General features: G+C 41.6%; 1 protein-coding gene across 1 annotated transcript in view; it reads left to right on the top strand.

Moving 5' to 3' along the window:
- scn8aa (sodium channel, voltage gated, type VIII, alpha subunit a) overlaps nucleotides 1–22,569 on the top strand; it is a 223,578-nt gene extending 201,009 nt beyond the window's left edge. Inside the window, 7 exon segments of the mRNA XM_034172325.1 lie at nucleotides 2,575–2,697; nucleotides 10,671–10,955; nucleotides 11,248–11,301; nucleotides 19,665–19,802; nucleotides 19,905–20,009; nucleotides 20,183–20,453; nucleotides 21,197–22,569. Coding sequence (XP_034028216.1) covers nucleotides 2,575–2,697; nucleotides 10,671–10,955; nucleotides 11,248–11,301; nucleotides 19,665–19,802; nucleotides 19,905–20,009; nucleotides 20,183–20,453; nucleotides 21,197–22,356 — 2,136 coding nt within the window. The 3' untranslated portion in view covers nucleotides 22,357–22,569.
- Nucleotides 22,570–23,327: the final 758 nt, after the last annotated feature.

The raw sequence follows: 23,327 nt of genomic DNA on the forward strand, positions 1-23,327 counted from the left end.
CAACGACCTGAAGAGGGCAAGGCACCTTTTTCCGGTCGAGAACCATGGCCTTGGATTTTGAGATTTTCATCCCGGACGCTTCACACTCGGCTGCAAACCGCCCCAGTGCACGCTGAAGGTCCTGATTTGACAAAGCCAACAGAACCACATCGTCTGCGGTCAGCTACAAACCCCGAAGCCATAGGAGCTTCACAATTATAAATCCATAACAACTCTGAGCACTGTGCCCAATATTACACAGATTTATTGCAGCAATAACAGTTTAGCACATTTGCAGTGGTGCTGTTAACCCTTTATCTATGGCGATGGCGCCCACGTCATATTTTCCATATGCGTATTTTTTTTATCGTAACTCTGCCATAGTTTGTCCAATCCGAATGATTCAAAGTGCATTGTTAAGCTAACACCAAGGGCTTTCCAATGATATATGGTGTAGTACGGTAAACGTAAGCCTGTGATGTCATCACGCAGAGGAAAAACACAGAAGTTTCACACTAGTGCGCCGCTGATTCTCATTACTGTAAGTTCTCATGTAAGCCCTCAATCTGAAAAATTTCAACACTGACAGCAAGCCAAGAACCCGTGCTTTCAAACAGTATGCTATATGTTGCATATATTATGGTAAAGTGTGTTCGGTGACTTTTGAAATGAGGGAAAAGTATGAAAAAGAGCGCAAAAGTGACAGAAAAGTACAGAGACAGACAGCAAACATAAATGTAGTAATTTTTAAGGAAAAGGCAGGGTGTTAGTGTTATTTGTGAAGGTGTGTGTGATGGTGTGTGTCCATCAGCCACAAGCCACTGCCTGGTGCCAACAAGCAGTGGAAACCCAACTTGCCAGCGATCCACAAAGGGGCGGCGTTCTTGCAAGGTTTGCAAGAGGTCAACCTGCTGGATGTGCAAACTTTGTAAAATTGGCCTCTGTCTTCAGCCAGACAGAAACTGTTGCAAACAGTACCACACTGACAATGGACTGATGTAGTTTAGATCTAATTTTGATTCTTGGTTATATATTTGTATATAGTTTGACACTTTATTGTTTTATTCATATTGTATAATTTCGCACAAAATGAGTTATCAAATGAGTGATTTATTGCACATTTTAATACTACAGATAATAATTGATATATTTATATGTAGTTTTGCACTTTGTTTGTTATTCATATTGTTTGGTTCTGCACTTTAAAATTGGTTACTTTTTGCATATTTTTGCCTTGTAAAATGTTTACTTTTGCACTGTTTCTGCACTGTTTCTGAGTTCTAGACACACATAATTAATTATTTTGATTGTAAACATGTACAGCTTCCTGTTAAAAATGTGAAATCCAAACTTCCTTTACATAACAATCATTTTTCACTAAAAAACTGAAAAAATCAAGTTCGTTTTTGTGTTTTTTCTCATTTTATATGCTAAAACTTACAAATAATGTGTATAAATAGTTAATCAGGTGTAATATAATTGAAATTCAGGTACTCTTGGAAAAGGGTACCAAAGCACACAAACATAGAACATTATTTCTTAATTTTATTGCTATAATAAAAAATTATAACCAGTCGTCCATTTATAGCCTCAGTAGGTAAAGGGTTAATGTCAATACGCAAAATTTGTTTAGGGACTATTTGAAATGATTGCTAACACAATAATAATCAATCACGATCAATCTTTGACTGCTGCTGGATGAAGTAGAAGGGTAGCACCAGTTTCTTTCAGACTGTGTGGTTGTTGTTGTTGTTGTTGTTAACAGTGTGTAACTCTACTGTACTCTGTGTATTTCCATTCTTTCAGTGCCATCCAGTGCTAAAATAACTATCCAATGTATCCTTAACCTCCATCCCTGTCTTTTGTGTGTGGTTCATGTGACTGTGGCTCTCCCGTGTAATTCTAAATGCTGTGTGAAATTTTGATATGTCTGAGAAAAACAAAATATTTCAAAATGACACATATGTACATGTTTACCTGTATTCTTTCTCTTAGGTACCGTTAGTTTGTCTGTCTTAAATTATATGGGATTGTATGCCTCACCTCGAGAACGACATGGAGAGACATTGTTAGAAGGGCAAGGGTAAGGCTCTCAAGTCTGTTGGGTGTTTATCAGCTTCCACAGGGTAACCTCTTTCCTTTCCTCCCTCCCAAACAACTCTTCTTCCGCTCTCCCAGACCCTTTGCTTCTACCTTTACTTAACCATGTAGTCGTTTCTGTCTAATTTACCATCTATTTGAGTCTTATGTCTCTATCTCCTCTTCTTCTTTCTCAACCACAAATTTTTTTTGCAGGTACAAAGGAGTTTTCTCATCTCGTCAGCTGCCCCAAAATAACAGCCAAACAATCCCTACTGCCTACGGCTACTAAAAAAAAAATAAAAGAAAATAAAAAAATACGTACATAAAACATATACTAAACACTGACCTTCTTTCTCAGTGTATATGCATGCATACATGCAATATTATACATGCATATACATATGTGTGTATGTTGAACAATTCTTCAACTATGCCAGGGCCGTCTCTCTTCCCTAGGGAATATTCTAACTTCTAACAGTTTGGAACCTCTTTTGCTTCTCTGTTTTTGTGTAGGTGTCTATAGTCAGCCTTGTAGCTAATGCGCTGGGCTACTCCGATCTAGGGCCCATTAAATCACTCAGGACACTAAGGGCCTTGAGACCCCTCAGAGCCTTGTCACGTTTTGAAGGGATGAGGGTAAGATCCAAAGCTAAGCAGCTGATCCTTCCGCATGCCCATTCAACAGTTTAAAGCATGCTAGAACTGATCCAAAAAAAAAAAACAAAAAAACCCCAAACCCTTAAGAGGACAAAAACTCCAATATATTGGGGTATTTTTTTTTTTCAAATCAGAAAATAGTATAGAAGTCACCTTTCCATGCGCAACCCTGTACCATGCCTTTGTTAGAGCAAAAGAACAAGTCATGATGCAGCTGGACGACTGAGTACAGTAATGAAAAGTTATTGTCAACAAAGCAACATGCATTTCAATTGAGCTTGTTAAAGAAAAAAAAAAGTCATACATATTGATTTGTTGTATAATTTAGAAGAAAATACCAAAAAGAAGAAATACTTTTTTTTTTTACAAAGCTGCCTCATCACATAAGTGACAACATAGAAATTCTGGTTATTTCATCTTACTTTTTCCTTCTTAATTGGCTAAAGTGAATGTGAAATTGTTCAAAGCTAACTCAACTTACATGCCATCTCATAGAGCATTCAAATCAACAATTAGCTCTTCATTTGGCCTGATTCTCAACCACTGCTTTTAATTGAGAACACCCCTCTTCCTTCCACATGCCCCCCCCCTTCTGTAATCCCATAATACCCTTCCCCAGTTCACCCCATCTTTCTATGCATCTGACACCAAGAACAACCAGCAGGAACCAGGGAGCTTCAGAACACCAAACCTCTGCTCAACCAGTCACACAAAAACTCCACACAACACAGCTGCCGGACAACCAGTCACAGGTCCAATTTGTAATGGAACAATTAGTTTTGGCGCAACAGAAATCGCTTACCTTGGCAGAACCACTGGTTGATTCAACCATCTCCTCACAGAGGGCAGTGATCCGATTGGTTGTTGATGTGACTGGTGGTAGCATTAGGTTGCACCTGGTTGTTGTCATCTGTAGTCCTTGCTGTCTCTCTCTCTTTGTTGTTCTTATTTACTTTGTCATTCTTTTTCTCTCTCACACTGTTCTTAGATTGATTGCCTCTCCTCATAGTTTGAACTTTTTCACCTCATAGCCTCCTCACCACCTCTTCAGTTCCACATGTGCAACACTGTGCAGCACCCACCACCTCCTCCTCCTTCTCCTGCTCTTCCTCTGCACCCCTCTGTCCCACCACTTCTCACTCACCTCGACTCGGTTCAGCTGGGCCGGACCGCTGGAGGGTCACCACACTCCTGCTTGTCCAAGATCTTCCTGCATCAAGGACTGAGACAGAATCCACACACTCTGAGTGTTGTGGCTTTGGGAGGAAAATATTTGTTAAGCTTCTGCCAGTGTCAACATTTTGGGTTTTACACATTCTTCTGCTAACAGTCCATTCCACTGGCAGGTTGTTAACAGAAAATTCTTTGAACTTCATCCTTGCTAGAAAGTAGTTACGTGTCTTAATATTGAAATGCAATGCAGGCAGAAGCTTAGGAAATATGTATAGGCTGCCATTTCACACAATGCATTGTTGCTGTCATGTCATAGCACCACTTAGAGCATACAGCAGGCCCTGGCTTTGTGTTGCCTTCCACTACCACCAAACGTGAAACTGGGAGGCAACAATGGGCCCAGTTCATCTCTGTCTTTGAATTCTGGGTCTGGGTGCATAGTGGCCCATAGGTTGACCAGCACTACAGTGTTCGGACATTAATTTCAACCTCAGACAATGTGTCTTTCCTGTTTATTATGTCCCAAAAATGGCATAACAGCAGGAGAACGTCTGTGCTATTACATAGTGGGCAGACAGAATAGTGAAATTTATATTCGGCTTAGTTCTCATTCATTCTGGATATCCAGCGACTAAAATATGATGCTGATGCATATGAGCAGACATCAGTGCTTTTAGGCCCTGGATAGGCTTAATGGATGTTATTTGAGCGTACAACCACAAATCAAGAAAATTTGGGACTGCATGGAAACTAATAATAATAATAATAAAAAAAAAAACCTCAAAAGTGATGCTGACATTTACTTTAACTTCTGTTTCTTTGCAAACAGTATGAACCCAAGATATTTAATGTTTTTTTTCTGCTCAACATAATTTAATTTATTAATATACATCCATTCCTGAATTTCAGGCTGCAACATTCCAAAAAAAAAAAAAGTTGGAATTCTAAAGCATTTACAATATTACCATTCCTTCTCACAATACTAATGTTTTGGCATTGAGGATACCAAGTGATGAAGAGGTTCAGGTGTTATTTTGCCCCAGTCTGCCTGTAGACATGTCTTAATCTCTTGAGACCCTGTGTCCATGTACAGTGCTATCTTTTTACCCCCTTGAAGCTCATTTCTTGTATGTATTGCAGGCCTGAAATGTAGCAATGGATGCATATTACCAAAATGAAATTAAGTTGAACAAAAAACAAAACATGAAATAAATTGTTTTCCTACTGTCTGCAATGAAATGTAAGTCAAAGTAAATGTCAGATCAATGCATGTTTCATATTTGCATTTTCTGCACTATCTCAACTATTTCAGATTTGGAGTTGTATTAAGAATCAAGTTTGGTGGAAGGGACAATAGCCTTATTAGTAAGTAAGATAATGTCATTTTTGGGGTTTCAAATCATGGCACGTTTGTTTTTTTTTTTTTTTTTATGTATGAATGATCCACCAGTGCCCCATGAATGACCTCATTCACTGGGCATATGCGGTTTGAAAGGTGAGGGTGGCCCAATAAAGGGGAAAAACACTGGAATTTTATCCTGCTGTATCAACATATACAATGTCTATGTTCATCTGGTTGGTTATCATTTTGTTTGAACTGAAAATGGAACATTTGAGGTCAAAGCAATAAATAAATGAATAGGGGAGTACATGAATGGAGAGATAATACTGTATGAAAGAGATTCTATGCAGTTGAGAACCTTCACATCTGCGCTGATTGACTGTTACGACACGATGCATCACATAGACCAATGCAACTGAATTCACCTTCTAGTGGGCACATAGCCCTCACTGCATGACATGTAATGCGTGTGGACGGCTGTCATTATCTCCTTAGTGCCTAATTTTTCTGAATACTTCTCATTAATTCTTAGAAGTACTTGTACATTCTGAACAACGCACTGTGTAGAAATGATATTACCTTGAGCCATCTTTAGCCAAGCTGCAATCAGTGTCCTTTTCCTCGCACATATACTACACATTTGTTTACAATGAATGCAGCTGAAATGATGATCTGGTATTTTTTGTTTTGCCTGTATCGTACAATTACTGATGATGTTAGTCACCATGGGGCCATTCAGCCTGATTTTTAAAATATCTCATAACCAGCATGTGAGTGCTGTTCTTAGCAGCCATGTTATACTATTAAGATTCTTCACACATCTGGAAAATACACAAAACAACAGAAATGGTCATTCAGATGCCAAAGCAAGCAAAGCTTCAGTTCTAATCTCTCTATTCATGTTTATCTATTTATTTATTGATTTGAGCAGGTATTGAGATTCACACAGTGCCATGAAACACGCATGTACTATGACTGCCGATGCACATTATGCATTTTTGAAAGCCATTTTCCCTCTGTTTTTTTTTTCTTTTTAAAGAATGCTTTCTGCATAGCATGGTCTAAATCTTTTTAAACAAAGAATCTTTTGAAAGAGGTAAAATTTTACCTCAGATTTAGCACAGAGTCATTCTCTCAGCAAAGTGCAGTGTGGGTAACAGAGGGAGGGTCACCGTCCTGTAAGCTATATTTTACTGGTTTGGATGTAATAGACTTAAAAATGTCAAGGACAGATATTTATCTTTGATATTATACATAGTCAGTCCTGTCTACATCAAAAAATTAATTCCATCATATTGATCACGATTTTGCCGGTCAAGGTTTTGCACACGCTGAGAGAATCCTGCTCTGCAGCTCCTCCCTGTCTGTGATGAGGAGGGAATATGGCTCCACAAAACGAGTCTGCAAAGATGTGCATGCTCAGCTGTCTGCCTGAGAGCTGCTGTTCAGCCTGCCTTACACTGGTACTGAGCGGTTCACTAAGTGCTGAGCTTGTTTTCTAGCTATGTTTAATTTTTGAGAAATTAAATTTTATGAATGCGCTAGATTTTGGGGAGGTAAGGGGAAATATAAACCACATTAGAGGCTGGATTTACTGCTGTAGAGTTATTTTTTTTCCATCTTGGGGTAGCTATTGAAAACGGGTGAGTAAAATGTAAATAAGATGGGGTTTGTAAGCATGAACGCTGCATACCGTTATGGCAAACACTTAATCACCTATATAAAAACATCCAACAGGAAGCTGTGTGTGTATGTGTCTTGCTGTGCAAGGTTTTGCTGAATAAAATTTGTCACATAAACTATACAAAACATGTTAAACTGTATAAATGAATAATGTAAAAGGTGAAATATGCAATTTCTACAGAACAATATTCAAATCAAAACCTGTTGTTGGGTTTTGTCTTGTATGAATTGCCATTGTCATATTATGAATAAAGCTGCATATATACTCAACAAAAATATAAATGCAACACTTTTGGTTTTGCTCCCATTTTGTATGAGATGAACTCAAAGATCTAAAACTTTTTCCACATACACAATATCACCATTTCCCTGAAATATTGTTCACAAACCAGTCTAAATCTGTGATAGTGAGCACTTCTCCTTTACTGAGATAATCCATCCCACCTCACAGGTGTGCCATATCAAGATGCTGATTAGACACCATGATTAGTGCACAGGTGTGCCTTAGACTGCCCACAATAAAAGGCCACTCTGAAAGGTGCAGTTTTGGTTTATTGGGGGGGATACCAGTCAGTATCTGGTGTGACCACCATTTGCCTCATGCAGTGCAACACATCTCCTTCGCATAGAGTTGATCAGGTTGTCAATTGTGGCCTGTGGAATATTGGTCCACTCCTCTTCAATGGCTGTGCGAAGTTGCTGGATATTGGCAGGAAGTGGTACACGCTGTCGTATACGCCGGTCCAGAGCATCCCAAACATGCTCAGTGGGTGACATGTCCGGTGAGTATGCCGGCCATGCAAGAACTGGGACATTTTCAGCTTCCAAGAATTGTGTACAGATCCTTGCAACATGGGGCCGTGCATTATCCTGCTGCAACATGAGGTGATGTTCTTGGATGTATGGCACAACAATGGGCCTCAGGATCTCGTCACGGTATCTCTGTGCATTCAAAATGCCATCAATAAAATGCACCTGTGTTCTTTGTCCATAACAGACGCCTGCCCATACCATAACCCCACCGCCACCATCGGCCACTCGATCCACAACATTGACATCAGAAAACCGCTCACCCACACGACGCCACACGCGCTGTCTGCCATTTGCCCTGAACAGTGTGAACCGGGATTCATCTGTGAAGAGAACACCTCTCCAATGTGCCAAACGCCAGCAAATGTGAGCATTTGCCCACTCAAGTCAGTTACGACGACGAACTGGAGTCAGGTCGAGACCCCGATGAGGATGACAAGCATGCAGATGAGCTTCCCTGAGATGGTTTCTGACAGTTTCTGCAGAAATTCTTTGGTTATGCAAACCGATTGTTTCAGCAGCTGTCCGAGTGGCTGGTCTCAGACGATCTTGGAGGTGAACATGCTGGATGTGGAGGTCCTGGGCTGGTGTGGTTACACGTGGTCTGCGGTTGTGAGGCTGGTTGGATGTACTGCCAAATTCTCTGAAACGCCTTTGGAGAGGGCTTATGGTAGAGAAATGAACATTCAATACACGAGCAACAGCTCTGGTTGACATTCCTGCTGTCAGCATGCCAATTGCACGCTCCCTCAAATCTTGCGACATCTGTGGCATTGTGCTGTGTGATAAAACTGCACCTTTCAGAGTGGCCTTTTATTGTGGGCAGTCTAAGGCACACCTGTGCACTAATCATGGTGTCTAATCAGCATCTTGGTATGGCACACCTGTGAGGTGGGATGGATTATCTCAGCAAAGGAGAAGTGCTCACTATCACAGATTTAGACTGGTTTGTGAACAATATTTGAGGGACATGGTGATATTGTGTATGTGGAAAAAGTTTTAGATCTTTGAGTTCATCTCATACAAAATGGGAGCAAAACCAAAAGTGTTGCGTTTATATTTTTGTTGAGTATATATACACGAGGTCTATTAGAAAAGAAACCGACAGTTTTATTTTTTTAAAAAACTATATGGATTTGAATCACGTGTGATTACATCAGCCAAGCTTGAACCCTCATGCGCATGCGAGAGTTTTTTCACGCCTGTCTGTGACATCATTCGCCTGTGAGCACGCCTTGTGGAAGGAGTGGTCCAGCCCCCTCGTCGGATTTTTATTGTCTGAGAAGTTGCTGAGAGACTGGTGCTGTGCTTGATCAAAATTTTTTCAGAAACTGTGAGGCACATCCGAGTGGACACCATTTGAGAAATTCAGCTGGTTTTCTGTGAAAATTTTAACGGCTGATGAGAGATTTTGGATTGTTTCTATCACTGTAAGGACATCCCACGGAGCGGGACGTCGCACAGCGCTCCGAGGCGACGTCGTCATCCTGTTTCAAGCTGAAAACCTCCAAATTTAAGCCTCTGTAGACCCAGGACGTCGTGAGAGAACAGAGAACTTTCAGAAGAGGTCGGAATCAGCAGTTTATCTGGACATTCCACTGTTAAAGGAGATTTTTTTTAATGAAAGACATGCGGACGTGAGCCGACGTGGCGTGCCCGCCACAGGAAAAACACCTCTGTGTTGATAACCATTTGTAAAATCCAGGCGGCTTTTGGTGGCTTTCAGTTGAGTGAGTATCTGAGAAATTGTTTAACTGCAGGGCATGTTCCAACTTGTCCTTAAGGCTTCCAACGGAGGTGTCTTTCCTGTGGCAGGCGCGCCGCGCTGGGTGCGAGCCGACGCGCCAATCCGTCCGCACGTCTTTCATTAAAAAAATATCCTTTAACAGTGGAATGTCTGGATAAACTGCTGATTCCGACCTCTTCTGAAAGTTCTCTGTTCTCTCACGACATCCTGGGTCAACAGAGGCTTAAATTTGGAGGTTTTCAGCTTGAAACAGGATGACAACGCCGCCTCGGAGCGCTGCGCGACGTCCCGCTCCGTGGGAAGTCCTTACAGCGATAGAAACAATCCAAAATCTCTCATCAGCCATTCAAATTTTCACAGAAAACCAGCTGAATTTCTCGAATTGTGTCCACTCGGATGTGCCTCACAGTTTTTGAAAAACTTTTGATCAAGCACAGCGCCAGTCTCTCAGCAACTTCTCAGACAAAGGAATTCCGACGAGGGAGCTGGACCACTCCTTCCACAAGGCGTGCTCACAGGCGAATGACGTCACCGACAGGCGTGAAAAAACTCTCGCATGCCCACGAGGGTTCAAGCTCGGCTGATGTAATCACACGTGATTCAAATCCATATGGTTTTCTCATATATATATATATATATATATATATATATATATATATATATATATATATATATATATATAAAACCCTTGTTCAAAATGTCAAATGTTACAAAATCTTTTGGACTACATGTTGTTGTTGTTCCACTAATAAAATAAAAGATCTGTGCCAAATTTTATTGTAATCAGATATTGTTTAGGGGTCCCCCACAAAGCAACAATTTTTCCGAAACAAGCAATGTAGTAATCCAGTAATTCCAGTACTGTTTTCCTCTGGGTGACTAATCAACCACCACTTTTCTGAATCACATCTGGGCAGCGTAAATTAGAATGGGACTGATTCAGTCCTTCTTCCCATTAATTCCCCACACTTCAGTCAGCACATCACAGTGGTATGCTGGGATTTGTCTCAGCATGGCTACCTGAAATCATTAACAGTGAACCGAACTTTGTCTCCTGCTACAGCAGGTTGAGTAGCTCTTCCAAGACACAGCGTGACACCATAGCAGTATGCAGTGTCTTGTTGAAGGGGGTGAATGTGTTGTCATTGTTTCCAGATTGTCACATTGTGATATCCTGTCTCCCCTGATCTGGTTTAGGTTGTAGTCAACGCCTTGGTGGGTGCCATCCCTTCCATTATGAATGTGTTGCTGGTTTGCCTCATCTTTTGGCTGATTTTCAGTATCATGGGGGTCAACCTGTTTGCGGGCAAGTATTACTACTGCTTCAACCAGACATCGGAGGAATACTTTCCTGTCGACGAGGTCAACAACAAGACACAGTGTGAGGCCCTCATTAATCAAAACTTTACTGAGGTCAGGTGGAAGAATGTCAAGATCAACTTTGACAATGTGGGTGCTGGCTACCTGGCTTTGCTGCAAGTGGTGAGAATGTCTCTCCTTCTCAAACGCATGGTTTTCTTCTGTATTACTTTTCTGTAAAATTTATTTTCCCTCTCTTTCTGTGAATTACCTGTTTATTGCTGTTTTTATTCCATGCACAAGCAAACCCATGAAACATGCATAATTTTTTGAAGATTTCATTGGAAAATCATTTTTGATACCCATTTCTTCCAGTTAAGGGTGACAGGAGATTATTATATTTGTTTGTTTTGTTTTTGTATGTTTGTTTCTATGTTTACTCCGTTACATGTGTTTAATGTGTTTCTTTTGAAAGGCCACATTCAAAGGCTGGATGGATATTATGTATGCAGCGGTGGATTCAAGAGAGGTAGAACCATTGCTTTCCTAACAGATACTGTAAAACTAATTTTCCCCACTGTGTTCTGGAATTCTTATCATTATAATGACATGTATAGTACATCCAGGAAGTATACACAGTGCTTCACATTTTCCACATTTTGTTATGTTGCAGCCTTATTCCAAAATCGAGTAAACAGAAATTTTCCCTCAAAATTCTACTCACAACACCCCATAATGACAATATGAAAAATGTATTTTTTTTTTATTTTTGCAAATTTATAAAAATAAAAAATTAAGAAATCACATAAAAATTCACACCCTTTGCTGAATATTTTGTTGATCGAATTCATGCATTTATTTCCTCTAGGCTGGACTATTGTAATTCATTATTATCAGGTTGTCCTAAAAGTTCCCTGAAAAGCCTTCAGTTAATTCAAAATGCTGCAGCTAGAGTACTGACGGGGACTAGAAGGAGAGAGTATATTTCACCCATATTGGCCTCTCTTCATTGGCTTCCTGTTAATTCTAGAATAGAATTTAAAATTCTTCTTCTTACTTATAAGGTTTTGAATAATCAGGTCCCATCTTATCTTAGGGACCTTGTAGTACCATATCACCCCAATAGAGCACTTCGCTCTCAGACTGCAGGCTTACTTGTAGTTCCTAGGGTTTGTAAGAGTAGAATGGGAGGCAGAGCCTTCAGCTTTCAGGCTCCTCTCCTGTGGAACCAGCTCCCAATTCGGATCAGGGAGACAAGATTAGGCTTAAAACTTTCCTTTTTGCTAAAGCTTATAGTTAGGGCTGGATCAGGTGACCCTGAACCATCCCTTAGTTATGCTGCTATAGACTTAGACTGCTGGGGGGTTCCCATGATGCACTGAGTGTTTCTTTCTCTTTTTGCTCTGTATGCACCACTCTGCATTTAATCATTAGTGATCGTTCCCACTTTCCTTCCCACTGTCGCCAAGTGCTTGCTCACAGGGGGTCGTTTTGACCGTTGGGGTTTTTCCGTAATTATTGTATGGCCTTGCCTTACAATACAAAGCACCTTGGGGCAGCTGTTTGTTGTGATTTGGTGCTATATAAATAAAATTGATTTGATTTGATTTGATCGATCTCTGCTCTCTTCCACAGCATGTCTTTTTCCTGATTCTCTCCCCTCAGCCCCAACCAGTCCCAGCAGAAGACTGCCCCTCCCTGAGCCTGGTTCTGCTGGAGGTTTCTTCCTGTTAAAAGGGAGTTTTTCCTTCCCACTGTCGCCAAGTGCTTGCTCATAGGGGGTCGTTTTGACCGTTGGGGTTTTTCTGTAATTATTGTATGGCTTTTGCCTTACAATATAAAGCACCTTGGGGCAACTGTTGTTGTGATTTGGCGCTATATAAATAAAATTGATTTGATTTGATCTCCCTTTGGTAGCAATTATAGCCTCACGTCTTCTTGAATATGATGCCACAAGCTTGGCACACCTATCTTTGGGCAGTTTTGCCCATTCCTCTTTGCAGCACTTCTCAAGCTCCATCAGGTTGGTTGGGCATCGGTGCACAGCCATTTTTCAGATCTCTCCGGAGATGTTCAATCAGATTCAGGTCTGAGCTCTGGCTGGGCCACTCAAGCACATTCACAGAGTTGTCCTGAAGTCACTTCTTTGATGTCTTGGCTGTGTGCTTAGGGTCGTTGTCCTGCTAAAAGATGAACCTTTGCCCCACTCTGAGATCAACAGCGCTCTGGAGCAAGTTTTCATCCATGATATCTCTGTAAATTGCAGCATTCATCTTTCCCTCAATCCTGATCAGTCTCCCATTTCCTGCTGCTGAAAAGCATCCCCACAGCATGATGCTTCCACCACCATGCTTCACTGTAGGGATGGTACCTGGTTTCCTCCAAACATGATGCCCAGCATTCACGCCAAAGAGTTCAATCTTTGTATCATTAGACCAGAGAATTTTGTTTCTTATGGTCAATTTCAATTCAGTTTATTTCATTTATTCAGTGCTCAGTCACAACAAAGCTGTTTCAAGGCACTTCACACAAGTAAGGTCTAACCTTACCAACCCCTAGTGCAAGCACACGGGTGACAGTGGTAAGGAAAAACTCACTCTGATGATGTTACTGAAGAAACCTCACGCAGACTAGTCTCAGAGGGGTTGACCACTGCTTAGGTCATTCTAACAGTTTCAAGGTGTTTACAAAGTTTTTACCAAACTAAAGAAACAGGAAACAGAAAAACAAGAATAGCATCAAAAACAAAGTGCATTATTGAGTTGAGCACACAGTCATTGGCAGGGGGTCATCCAGCGCCCTGGGATGCGGGTCAGCGTCCATCCATCACTTCATCATGGAGGAGTACATTCCAAAAGCAGACTGCAGTGTGCTGTGTCAGCTTCAGCCAGAGCATCTCATGGTCACTCCAGCGCCCTGTGGTGCGCGGATGAGCGCAGAGAGAATACTAAGGTGATTACTTGCAGCTAGCCCTGTGTTTAACTAACAGACCCAATATTTAGATGAAGTGAGGCTGAGACCTGTTCCATTGCTAAAAAGATGAGTTAAAGGGATAGGAAGCATAGTTCCATACTATGCCAGTATGCTATCCAGGCAAGAGCAAGAATAGATGCATCTTTAGTCTTGACTTGTCTCTACAGAATCTGTTTTATCTCCTCAGCAAGATCATTCCACAAAACAGGGGCATGATAAGAGAAGGCTCTGCGGCCTGCAGACTTTTTATTCACCCTAGAGACACAAGGTAGTCCTGCGCCCTGAGGATGCAGAGCCCAGCTGGTACGTCGGGTGTAATTAGGTCAGCTAAGTAGGGAGGTGCTCCTCTGTGAATAATCTTACAGGTTAGTAACAGAACCTTAAAATCTGACCTCACAGACAGAGGAAGCCAGTGAAGAGATGCCAAAAATCGGTGTAATGTAGTCCAACTTTCTGTTTCTTGTCAAAAGTCTGGCAGCAGCATTTTGAACCAATTGGAGACCCTTAATGCTGGACTGCAGTAAACCAGAGAATAGAACATTGTAGTAGTCCAGTCTAGAAGAGACAAATGCATGGATCAGAGTCCCTGCATCAGCCATCGACAGGATGGGACGAATCTTCGCTATGTTTCGAAGATGAAATAAAGCAATCCTTGTGATATCACCAATGTGTAGGTCAAAGGACAACGTGCAATCAAAAATCACCCCTAGGTTCCTCACTTTGTCAGTGTGATGTAAGACACATGAGCATAGGTTAAGCATTAGCTGGTCAAATTGATGTTGATGTTTCGCTGGACCAAGGACCATCATTTAGGTCTTATCCGAGTTTAAAAGTAAGAAAGTGCTGGACATCCAGCTTTTCACTGACGCAAGGCAATCCTCTAAAGATTTTATGTATGTGAGATTACCAGCAGCTATCAGCATGTACAATTGAGTGTCTTCAGTATAGCAATTAAAAGTAACCCTATAATGTCACGGTATGTGCCCAAGGGGTGCTATATAAAGGGAAAAAAGTCAGGGTCCTAAGACGGACCCATGTGGAACTCTATATTTCATGTCAACAGTGTTAGAGGTAATGTTGTATTGAACACAGTGAGAGCAACTGGTTAGGTAAGATGTCAGTGATGCAAGGACATTCCCAGTAATCCCAAAATGATTCTCCAGCCTATCAAGTAGAATACGTTGATCCACTGTATCAAACACAGTGCTAAGATCTAAGAGTAACAGAACCATAGTGGTGTCTGAATCCATTGCAGAACATCATTTGCCACTTTTGTGAGAGCTGTCTCAGTGGAATGGTGCAGTCTAAATGCAGACTGCAATGGCTCAAAGAGATTCTCAGTAAGGCTGTCCACGAGCTGCTGTGAAACCAGAATAGAATAAAATGATAGGTCTGATGTTGGCCTATAATTTTTCAGGAGACTGGGGTCAAAGTTAGGTTTCTTAAGTCATGGTTTATTACTCACTGCAGATATGAAACATTTAGGAACAGATCCTGACGTTTGTGACAGATTAATAATTTCCAGCACATTAGGCCCAATGGTAGGCCACACGTCCTTAAACAGTTTTGTTGGTATAGGGTCAAAAAAACAGGTTGAAGTAGCTAAAGTTACACGTTTCGTCAGCACACCCAGTGAAATAATATAAAATTTGGTAAATCTAGGTGATGTATCAGTGATGGCACCCACCTCAACAACAGGGTATAGTGTCCAGACTAAGGGCCCCTTCACACATAGTGTGAATACGTACAACTCCAGGGTGACTCACGGTGAAACAGCTCGCATGAGCGCACCGTGAAACATTGCACCAATGGGCAGGCATGCACGATCCCGGTGTGACGGTTCGTGCACGCCGACGGTGTCTTTTGAGCAGGAACACAGTACAGTGCGAGTTGCTGCAGCTGCTCGTACTGTGTTCCATGGGATGAGCTGTACCACATCGCACAGCTTATGTTGAGGAAAATAATATAAAAAAAACAGCTGTATAATTATTGAATATCACTGGGTTGATATAAATAATACATAAAAGGGGATGCAATACAGAACCCCGCTGTTAAATAAAAAGAAAAAAAGCCACAGGATTCAAACCCACACACTCTGATTACCAGACGGAAACTATACCACTGCTCTACAATCACTGTCTTGTAACAGCAGTATGAAATGGCTAAAATCAACAAGCAGATAAACTTATTTTCTAAAAAAGAAAAAAAAAATGCTGTGATAACTGACCAAACAGCATTTGGTACTGTATTTCTGCTGATACATGACTTAAAGTGGTGTATTTGTTGCACTGTTGGTCCTGCGATGTGCTGTTCACAGCCCTCATGGCGTGACACGCGTGTCTTGTCAGACATGACATTCAGATCGCCTGCTGCATGTCCAAATGGACTGACGGTCTGTTTCTCCTCCCATGGCAAAAGTGATATATGTTTTGATGTATTTCCACACAAGCACACACACACATGCACGCGTGTCTGTCAAAACACGGGACGTGTGTTGGAGCTGTGATGTCCAGGACCAGAGATGTCTCAACAGCTATGAGCAGCCAGTCACACCCCCTGTCCTGTCAGCGCATAGACCAAGATATCACTCTGTGATCAGATGAAACCACACACAGATGTGTTGGGGGGAGCGGGGGGGGGGGGGGGTGCAAGAACCACCACACGCACACGTGTTGTGAGGGAAGCCAACACTCTGGCACGTCACATGTGCACTTGGCAACTTCCAAGTGCACATGTGACGAACTTAGACAAATTTCACTGCCAGCACGACATTGACTGTTTGCTGTCTATGCTGGTCATGGGTACGTCTGTGGAAACAGGCCGCATAAACTGCACTGTCACCATACTGGATTTCCTGCACAAATTTCCCCACTAGTCTAATAGATTCCACATCCACTTTAATAGTAGGCCCTGCAGGTTCTCTAATCACCTGCTCTGTGGCCTGCTGTAGAGTCCTAATGTTACCCTTCCAGTAGAACTCTATGTATGTTCACAGATAAGATGGCAGCACCTTCTACAGTAGGGTGGAGGCCGTCCGGCATCAGCAACCCATGGCAACTTCAGACAGCGGTCCAGTTATCAATAAAACTAAAGCCTTGCTGTCTACAAAACTGGCCAGTGACATTGTGCTACCCAGGCACTTGAAGCTCTGGATGTTGGATGCGGTTTCCATTGATTGTGATGGGAGGTGCGGGGGGGGGTGGGGGGTGGGTAGGTGTTTGGAGCAGTGGGACTCCAATTAAGCTGTAGAAACATCTCAAGTATGATCAGTAGAAACAGGATGTACCTGAGCTCATTTCTGAGCTTCATGTGAAAGGCTGTACTGTATGTGAAATACTTATATACATTGGTTTCTTAGTTTTTTATTTGAAATAAATTTACAAAAATCGAAAAAAAACAAAAACATTTTTATCACTGTCATAATGGGGTATTGTGTGCAGAAAAAATTAAATTCATCCATTTTGGAATAAGGCTGTAACATAACAAAATGTGGTACAAGTGAAGCACTGTGAATACTTTCTGGAAGCATTGTATTATATTTTTATGGTCTTCTGTGGTACAGGGTGTCCCAAAAAAGTGCCACAAAAATAAAGGCATAGAAAATCTATACACTTTCGGATACTGATATCTGCCACATGTCATCTTGAAGCATATCTCAGGGAATTTTATCTTTGGGATTCATTTCTAATTTCACCTCAGTTCATAAGAGTTTGGACCTTCACACAATGTGTTCAATATGTGCACTGCTCCTCTGGTTCAGCCAGATCTCCCTTTGTTATACCCCCATCACACTAGAGAACACATGAGCCCAAATGCCATACGAATCAGGATTCGAGAAACATTCAGGCAAATTCAAGCTGCATTTGCACGCCTCGTACAGCAATATTACAGCAGTTAGCACATTCATGCAGCCAGAGCACATGTACTCCAAACACGTATTGCGTTCGTGTTGGAAATCATTTGAACAGCGCTCAAGTTGCAGTCGTACCCCAATCTGACTGGAGTCGCAATATTCTTAGGACAATTCGTATATAATTCGAAGCATTCAGAGAGCGTTCAAGGTGCTATTCGAACTTATCAAGCACATGGAATCCTGGCCGAATGTCCTTACTGTGCCTGCATGCACTTTCCCGTCACACTAGAGCACGAATGCTGCATGAATGGACATTCGAACTACATTTGGGCAAATCTGAGGTGCATTTGAAATCCTCGTACAGCATACTTGAGTGCAATCTACACAGTTGGCCACATTTGCATAGCCAGTTCGAATGTTGAGCACATGCACACCACTGTCGAGCTGCATTCGAAGTGGGGAAGGGCCTCCGTTTATCTCATTGCTTCATTTCAGTCCGGCTGAAATAACAACTGATCGAAGCACTGCGCATGCATGAGGCTGGACCATCCACACACCCCACTGTGCATGTCTGTGGTCAGAACAGCTGATCGCACGACAGCCTGTGCGTGTGCTCATAAGAGGTGATCAAAGCACTGCGCATGTGTCATGCTGGCTCTCCTGATCACCTGCTGCACGTGTGTGTGCGCAGTAGGGTGTCCAGCTGTCTGCTAAATAGTTTCCAAAGAGAGAGAGGGAGTGTGTGTAATGGGGGGGCATCCAACCCCTGAACTGACATGTCATCAGTTCAGGGGTTCATCCAGCAGTGGGACACAACAGGCCTTCAGACGTGCGGACTTCAGCCCTCGCTGTGCCACGTCTGTTCCCTAAACAGCTGATTTCCAGAGAAAGAGAGGGAGCGTGTGCTTGCATTGCACCCAGCATATTCCTGCTGCATTCTGTCGGCAGTGTGGGGTTTTGTGTTGTGTTCTATTTATTCTTTATCTTTTTTATTTTATTTTGTTTTTATTTTGTCGTGTTTCATGCTGTGTTGTATCCGCATTCGAACTGCACTCTGGGTTGTCAACCCGGATTCAGGAGCTGCTGCACTACAACTGTGCGTGAATCGTTTGAGGTGGCTTTGACATGCATTCTGGGTATTCGTACCGCATTCGTACACGGTTGTATGAATGTCTGTCCTTGACGCATGCGGCTTGAATTTTGGCTGTTTTTCCCATTTGGGCTGATTCATGCTCATTCGTGCTAAGTTTGACAGAGCCCTTAACATTGTGAACAGTTCTATCAGGTTGAAACTTCTTTACAAGCCTCCATATTGTCTTTCTGTCTGGAGCTTTTCTAACTGCAAAATGACATTGATATTATCATTGGGTTTGCATGATCGATTTGGTCTAAAAGTAGAATTCCACCAGTTTCCCTTTTTGCTCGATTGTACAAGTAAATGGCATCCTCATGTGATCACTCTCAGACTACATCAGAAGAAATTCCTCACATATGAATGAATGAATGAATTTATTTATTTATCCGGCACACAGATAAGCAACAACAAAGACAACAAAACATAAAAGGAACAATGTACAGAGAACCCTTGTGGCTGAAAGGGTGAAGGCAGAAGCAAGGCTTATTAAGCACCCTCCCCTTATACCATTAAAAATAAAGAACGTATATATACACACACACACACACACACACACATATATATATATATATATATATATATATATATATAAATACACACACACACACACTCATGACAACTATACAAAAAACAAAAAAACAAACAAACAAAAAAAACAGAAAAAGAAAGTGCATGAACAGTTTAACTTAATCAATCACTGAAATTTTAAAACACAACCAAACAAGTAATAGGGAACAATGGCAAAAATGGTAAATATATATTGATGTCTGAAACAACAACAACAAAAACAGAATTCAGATTAGCTGTTGCAGAATTCAAATTCAGTCAAATGATTTGGTGGCAGTTTTTTTGGGACACCCTGTAAACAAGCAGGTCTTAAGGTGTACTAATAAAAAATAACATTATTTTCCACAATGTGCCTCTTTCCAAGGTGGAAGACCAGCCTGATTATGAAGTCAATATCTACATGTACATCTACTTTGTTGTTTTCATCATATTTGGCTCCTTTTTCACCCTCAACCTCTTCATTGGTGTCATCATCGACAACTTCAACCAACAGAAGAAAAAGATAAGACATTTTCTGTTTCATGCTCCTTTTAATATCCTGAAAAAACTTCCATTATAAAGTGTCAGAAAATGATTATAACCAAATCTTTTTGTATCTCTTTACTTTGGAGGTCAGGATATCTTCATGACAGAGGAACAAAAGAAATACTATAATGCAATGAAAAAGCTGGGTTCTAAAAAGCCTCAAAAACCTATCCCACGGCCACAGGTATATCCTTTGTAATTTTGAACGCTGAGATTTGGTATCAACAATATAGGCTCAGTATCAGCTGTAATGGCTATTCAATATACATGATGTTGGTGAAATGTCCATCAGTTTTACACCCATGTAGCTACTGGTTAATCTTCATTTAACCCATATGTATAAATCTTGCATCGCAGAACAAGATCCAAGGCATGGTGTTTGACTTTGTGACACAGCAAGTCTTTGACATCTCCATTATGATACTCATCTGCCTCAACATGGTCACCATGATGGTGGAAACAGATGACCAGTCAGATGAAACTGAAAATGTCCTATACTGGGTCAACTTTATTTTTATTGTGGTCTTCACTACGGAGTTCTTGCTCAAGCTCTTTGCCCTACGCCATTACTACTTCACCAATGGCTGGAACATCTTTGATGTTGTGGTTGTCATCCTCTCTATTGTTGGTAAGTGATGAAGTTGGAAGACCTGCAGTAGTGAGAGTATGGCTTGATGCCACTTCAATCAATCAATCAATCAATCAATTTTTTTTATATAGCGCCAAATCACAACAAACAGTTGCCCCAAGGTGCTTTATATTGTAAGGCAAAGCCATACAATAATTATGTAAAACCCAACGGTCAAAACGACCCCCTGTGAGCAAGCACTTGGCTACAGTGGGAAGGAAAAACTCCCTTTAACAGGAAGAAACCTCCAGCAGAACCAGGCTCAGGGAGGGGCAGTCTTCTGCTGGGACTGGTTGGGGCTGAGGGAGAGAACCAGGAAAAAGACATGCTGTGGAGGGGAGCAGAGATCAATCACTAATGATTAAATGTAGAGTGGTGCATACAGAGCAAAAAGAGAAAGAAACAGTGCATCATGGGAACCCCCCAGCAGTCTAAGTCTATAGCAGCATAACTAAGGGATGGTTCAGGGTCACCTGATCCAGCCCTAACTATAAGCTTTAGCAAAAAGGAAAGTTTTAAGCCTAATCTTAAAAGTAGAGAGGGTGTCTGTCTCCCTGATCTGAATTGGGAGCTGGTCACTTCAAGAAGAGTCCATTTTAGTAGTCCAGGATAATGCATAAATGTCCAGAAAAAAACATTAGAAATACGTTTTCCCAAAACTAAATTTGATCTTCATACATGACATTCTTTCCCCTGACTCATTTGCTTGTCTTTGTTTATTTTTTCTTCTTCCTATCTAATAGGGATGTTCCTGGCTGACCTCATTGAGAAATACTTTGTGTCACCAACCCTGTTCAGGGTAATCAGGTTGGCTCGTATTGGCCGCATCCTCCGTCTGATCAAAGGAGCTAAGGGCATCCGGACTTTACTTTTTGCTCTGATGATGTCACTGCCGGCCCTCTTCAATATTGGCCTACTTTTGTTTCTTGTCATGTTCATTTTCTCGATCTTTGGCATGTCCAACTTCGGCTATGTCAAACATGGAGCAGGGATCGATGACCTGTATAACTTTGAGACCTTTGGTAACAGCATGATCATCCTGTTCATGATCACCACTTCGGCTGGCTGGGATGGTCTGCTGCTTCCTATTCTCAACTATCCCCCAGATTGTAATCCCGCCTTGGAGAATCCTGGCACGACAGTGAAAGGTGACTGTGGTAACCCTTCAGTGGGAATCTTCTTTTTTGTAATGTATATCATAATTTCCTTTCTGATTGTGGTCAACATGTATATTGCCATCATCCTGGAGAATTTCAGTGTGGCTACAGAAGAAAGTGCTGACCCACTCAGCGAAGATGATTTTGAGACCTTCTATGAGATCTGGGAGAAGTTTGACCCTACGGCCTCACAGTTCATTACTTTTGCCAAACTATCTGACTTTGCTGATGCACTGGAACATCCACTTCGTGTGCCGAAGCCCAACACTATAGAACTTATTGCTATGGACATGCCCATGGTGAGTGGTGATCGTATTCACTGCCTGGACATCCTGTTTGCGTTCACAAAGCGTGTCCTTGGTGATAGTGGAGAGTTGGACATGCTGAGACAGCAGATGGAGGAACGCTTTGTGGCAGCCAATCCCTCTAAGGTGTCATATGAACCTATCACCACAACTCTCCGTCGCAAACAGGAAGATGTCTCTGCCAGAATTATTCAGAATGCTTACCGTGCCCACCTCATCAGGCGCGGCATCATCTTCAAGCGTCATATTTTCACTAACAATAAGCTTGAAAATGGTGGGACCAACCAAGAGAAGAAGGAGAGCACACCGTCCACAGCTTCTCTCCCCTCTTATGACAGTGTGACCAAACCTGACAAGGAGAAGCAGGATGAAAACGAAGAGAAGTGGGGCAGGAAAGAGAAGGACAAAAACCAAAAAGATGAGTGGGAATCCAAGTGTTAGGTTTCAGTGACTGATGTGACAACTAGATGAGACTCAGAGCCTTTTCCCAAGCGCTCATTTGCAAGTTCAAAACAAAACAAGAAAATTGTTCAGCAAAATGTTTACAGACTCAGATAGTACTGAAGAAATGTGCTTTCTTAAGTATGTCGTCAGAGACAGCTGAACCAAACACAATCAGTTCACTGAGGAATGCGGTTGCATAGTGACTAAGATGACAAAAATGTGGAACAAATGGTTAAAAAAATTGACTCAATGTGTCAGTTACCAATGGCACACATTACTTTGGGGACCAACTGCTGTTGCACAGAAATCTTTGGTAGATGACTGAAGAACTGCAAAATCCTGCCACCACCAAGTGTGGACCCCCTACAGCAAAGTCCATTCAAGGCCTGGATTATGCATATATCACTAGAACTGTTTTAACAGTCTAAAGGAGGTTCTGTAATGCTGAACTTACCATATTTAACAAGAAGAAAACAATAATCAACAAAGCAAGTTAAACCAGGAAGAAAACATTAGTGTGGGGAGGGAAAACTCAGAAGATATTTTGTTTGTGATGAGTATACTTGCATCTTTACATTATTTGAGCAGCAAAAAAACAAAAAAACATTTAGCCCATATCACTCGTCCTTTCATCTCCTCTTTGTTATACTGACATTTGAAAAAGACACTTTCTCCATGGGCTTTCACACTGACCAGGTAGGGATCGTTAGTCATTGTTTTGACTTGGGCTGAAGGAAACTTGCTCAGGCCGAGTTTGAGCTAAATAATAAATATTGTGCTCGTTCAATGCATAGAAATGACTTGCATGAAGGCATGCTTTGATCAGGAATCATGCATGAGTAATCATAGTCCACAAGACACAAATTCTCAGACTATTCAGTGGTGAAATGAAGAGAATGATAAGAGGGGAAATGGGATTATAGATATTGATAGCTAGAATGTTGGAGAATGTTTGTCATATGATCCTG

Source organism: Thalassophryne amazonica, chromosome 6, assembly GCF_902500255.1.
Source record: "Thalassophryne amazonica chromosome 6, fThaAma1.1, whole genome shotgun sequence".
Classification (NCBI taxonomy): Eukaryota; Metazoa; Chordata; class Actinopteri; order Batrachoidiformes; family Batrachoididae; genus Thalassophryne; species Thalassophryne amazonica.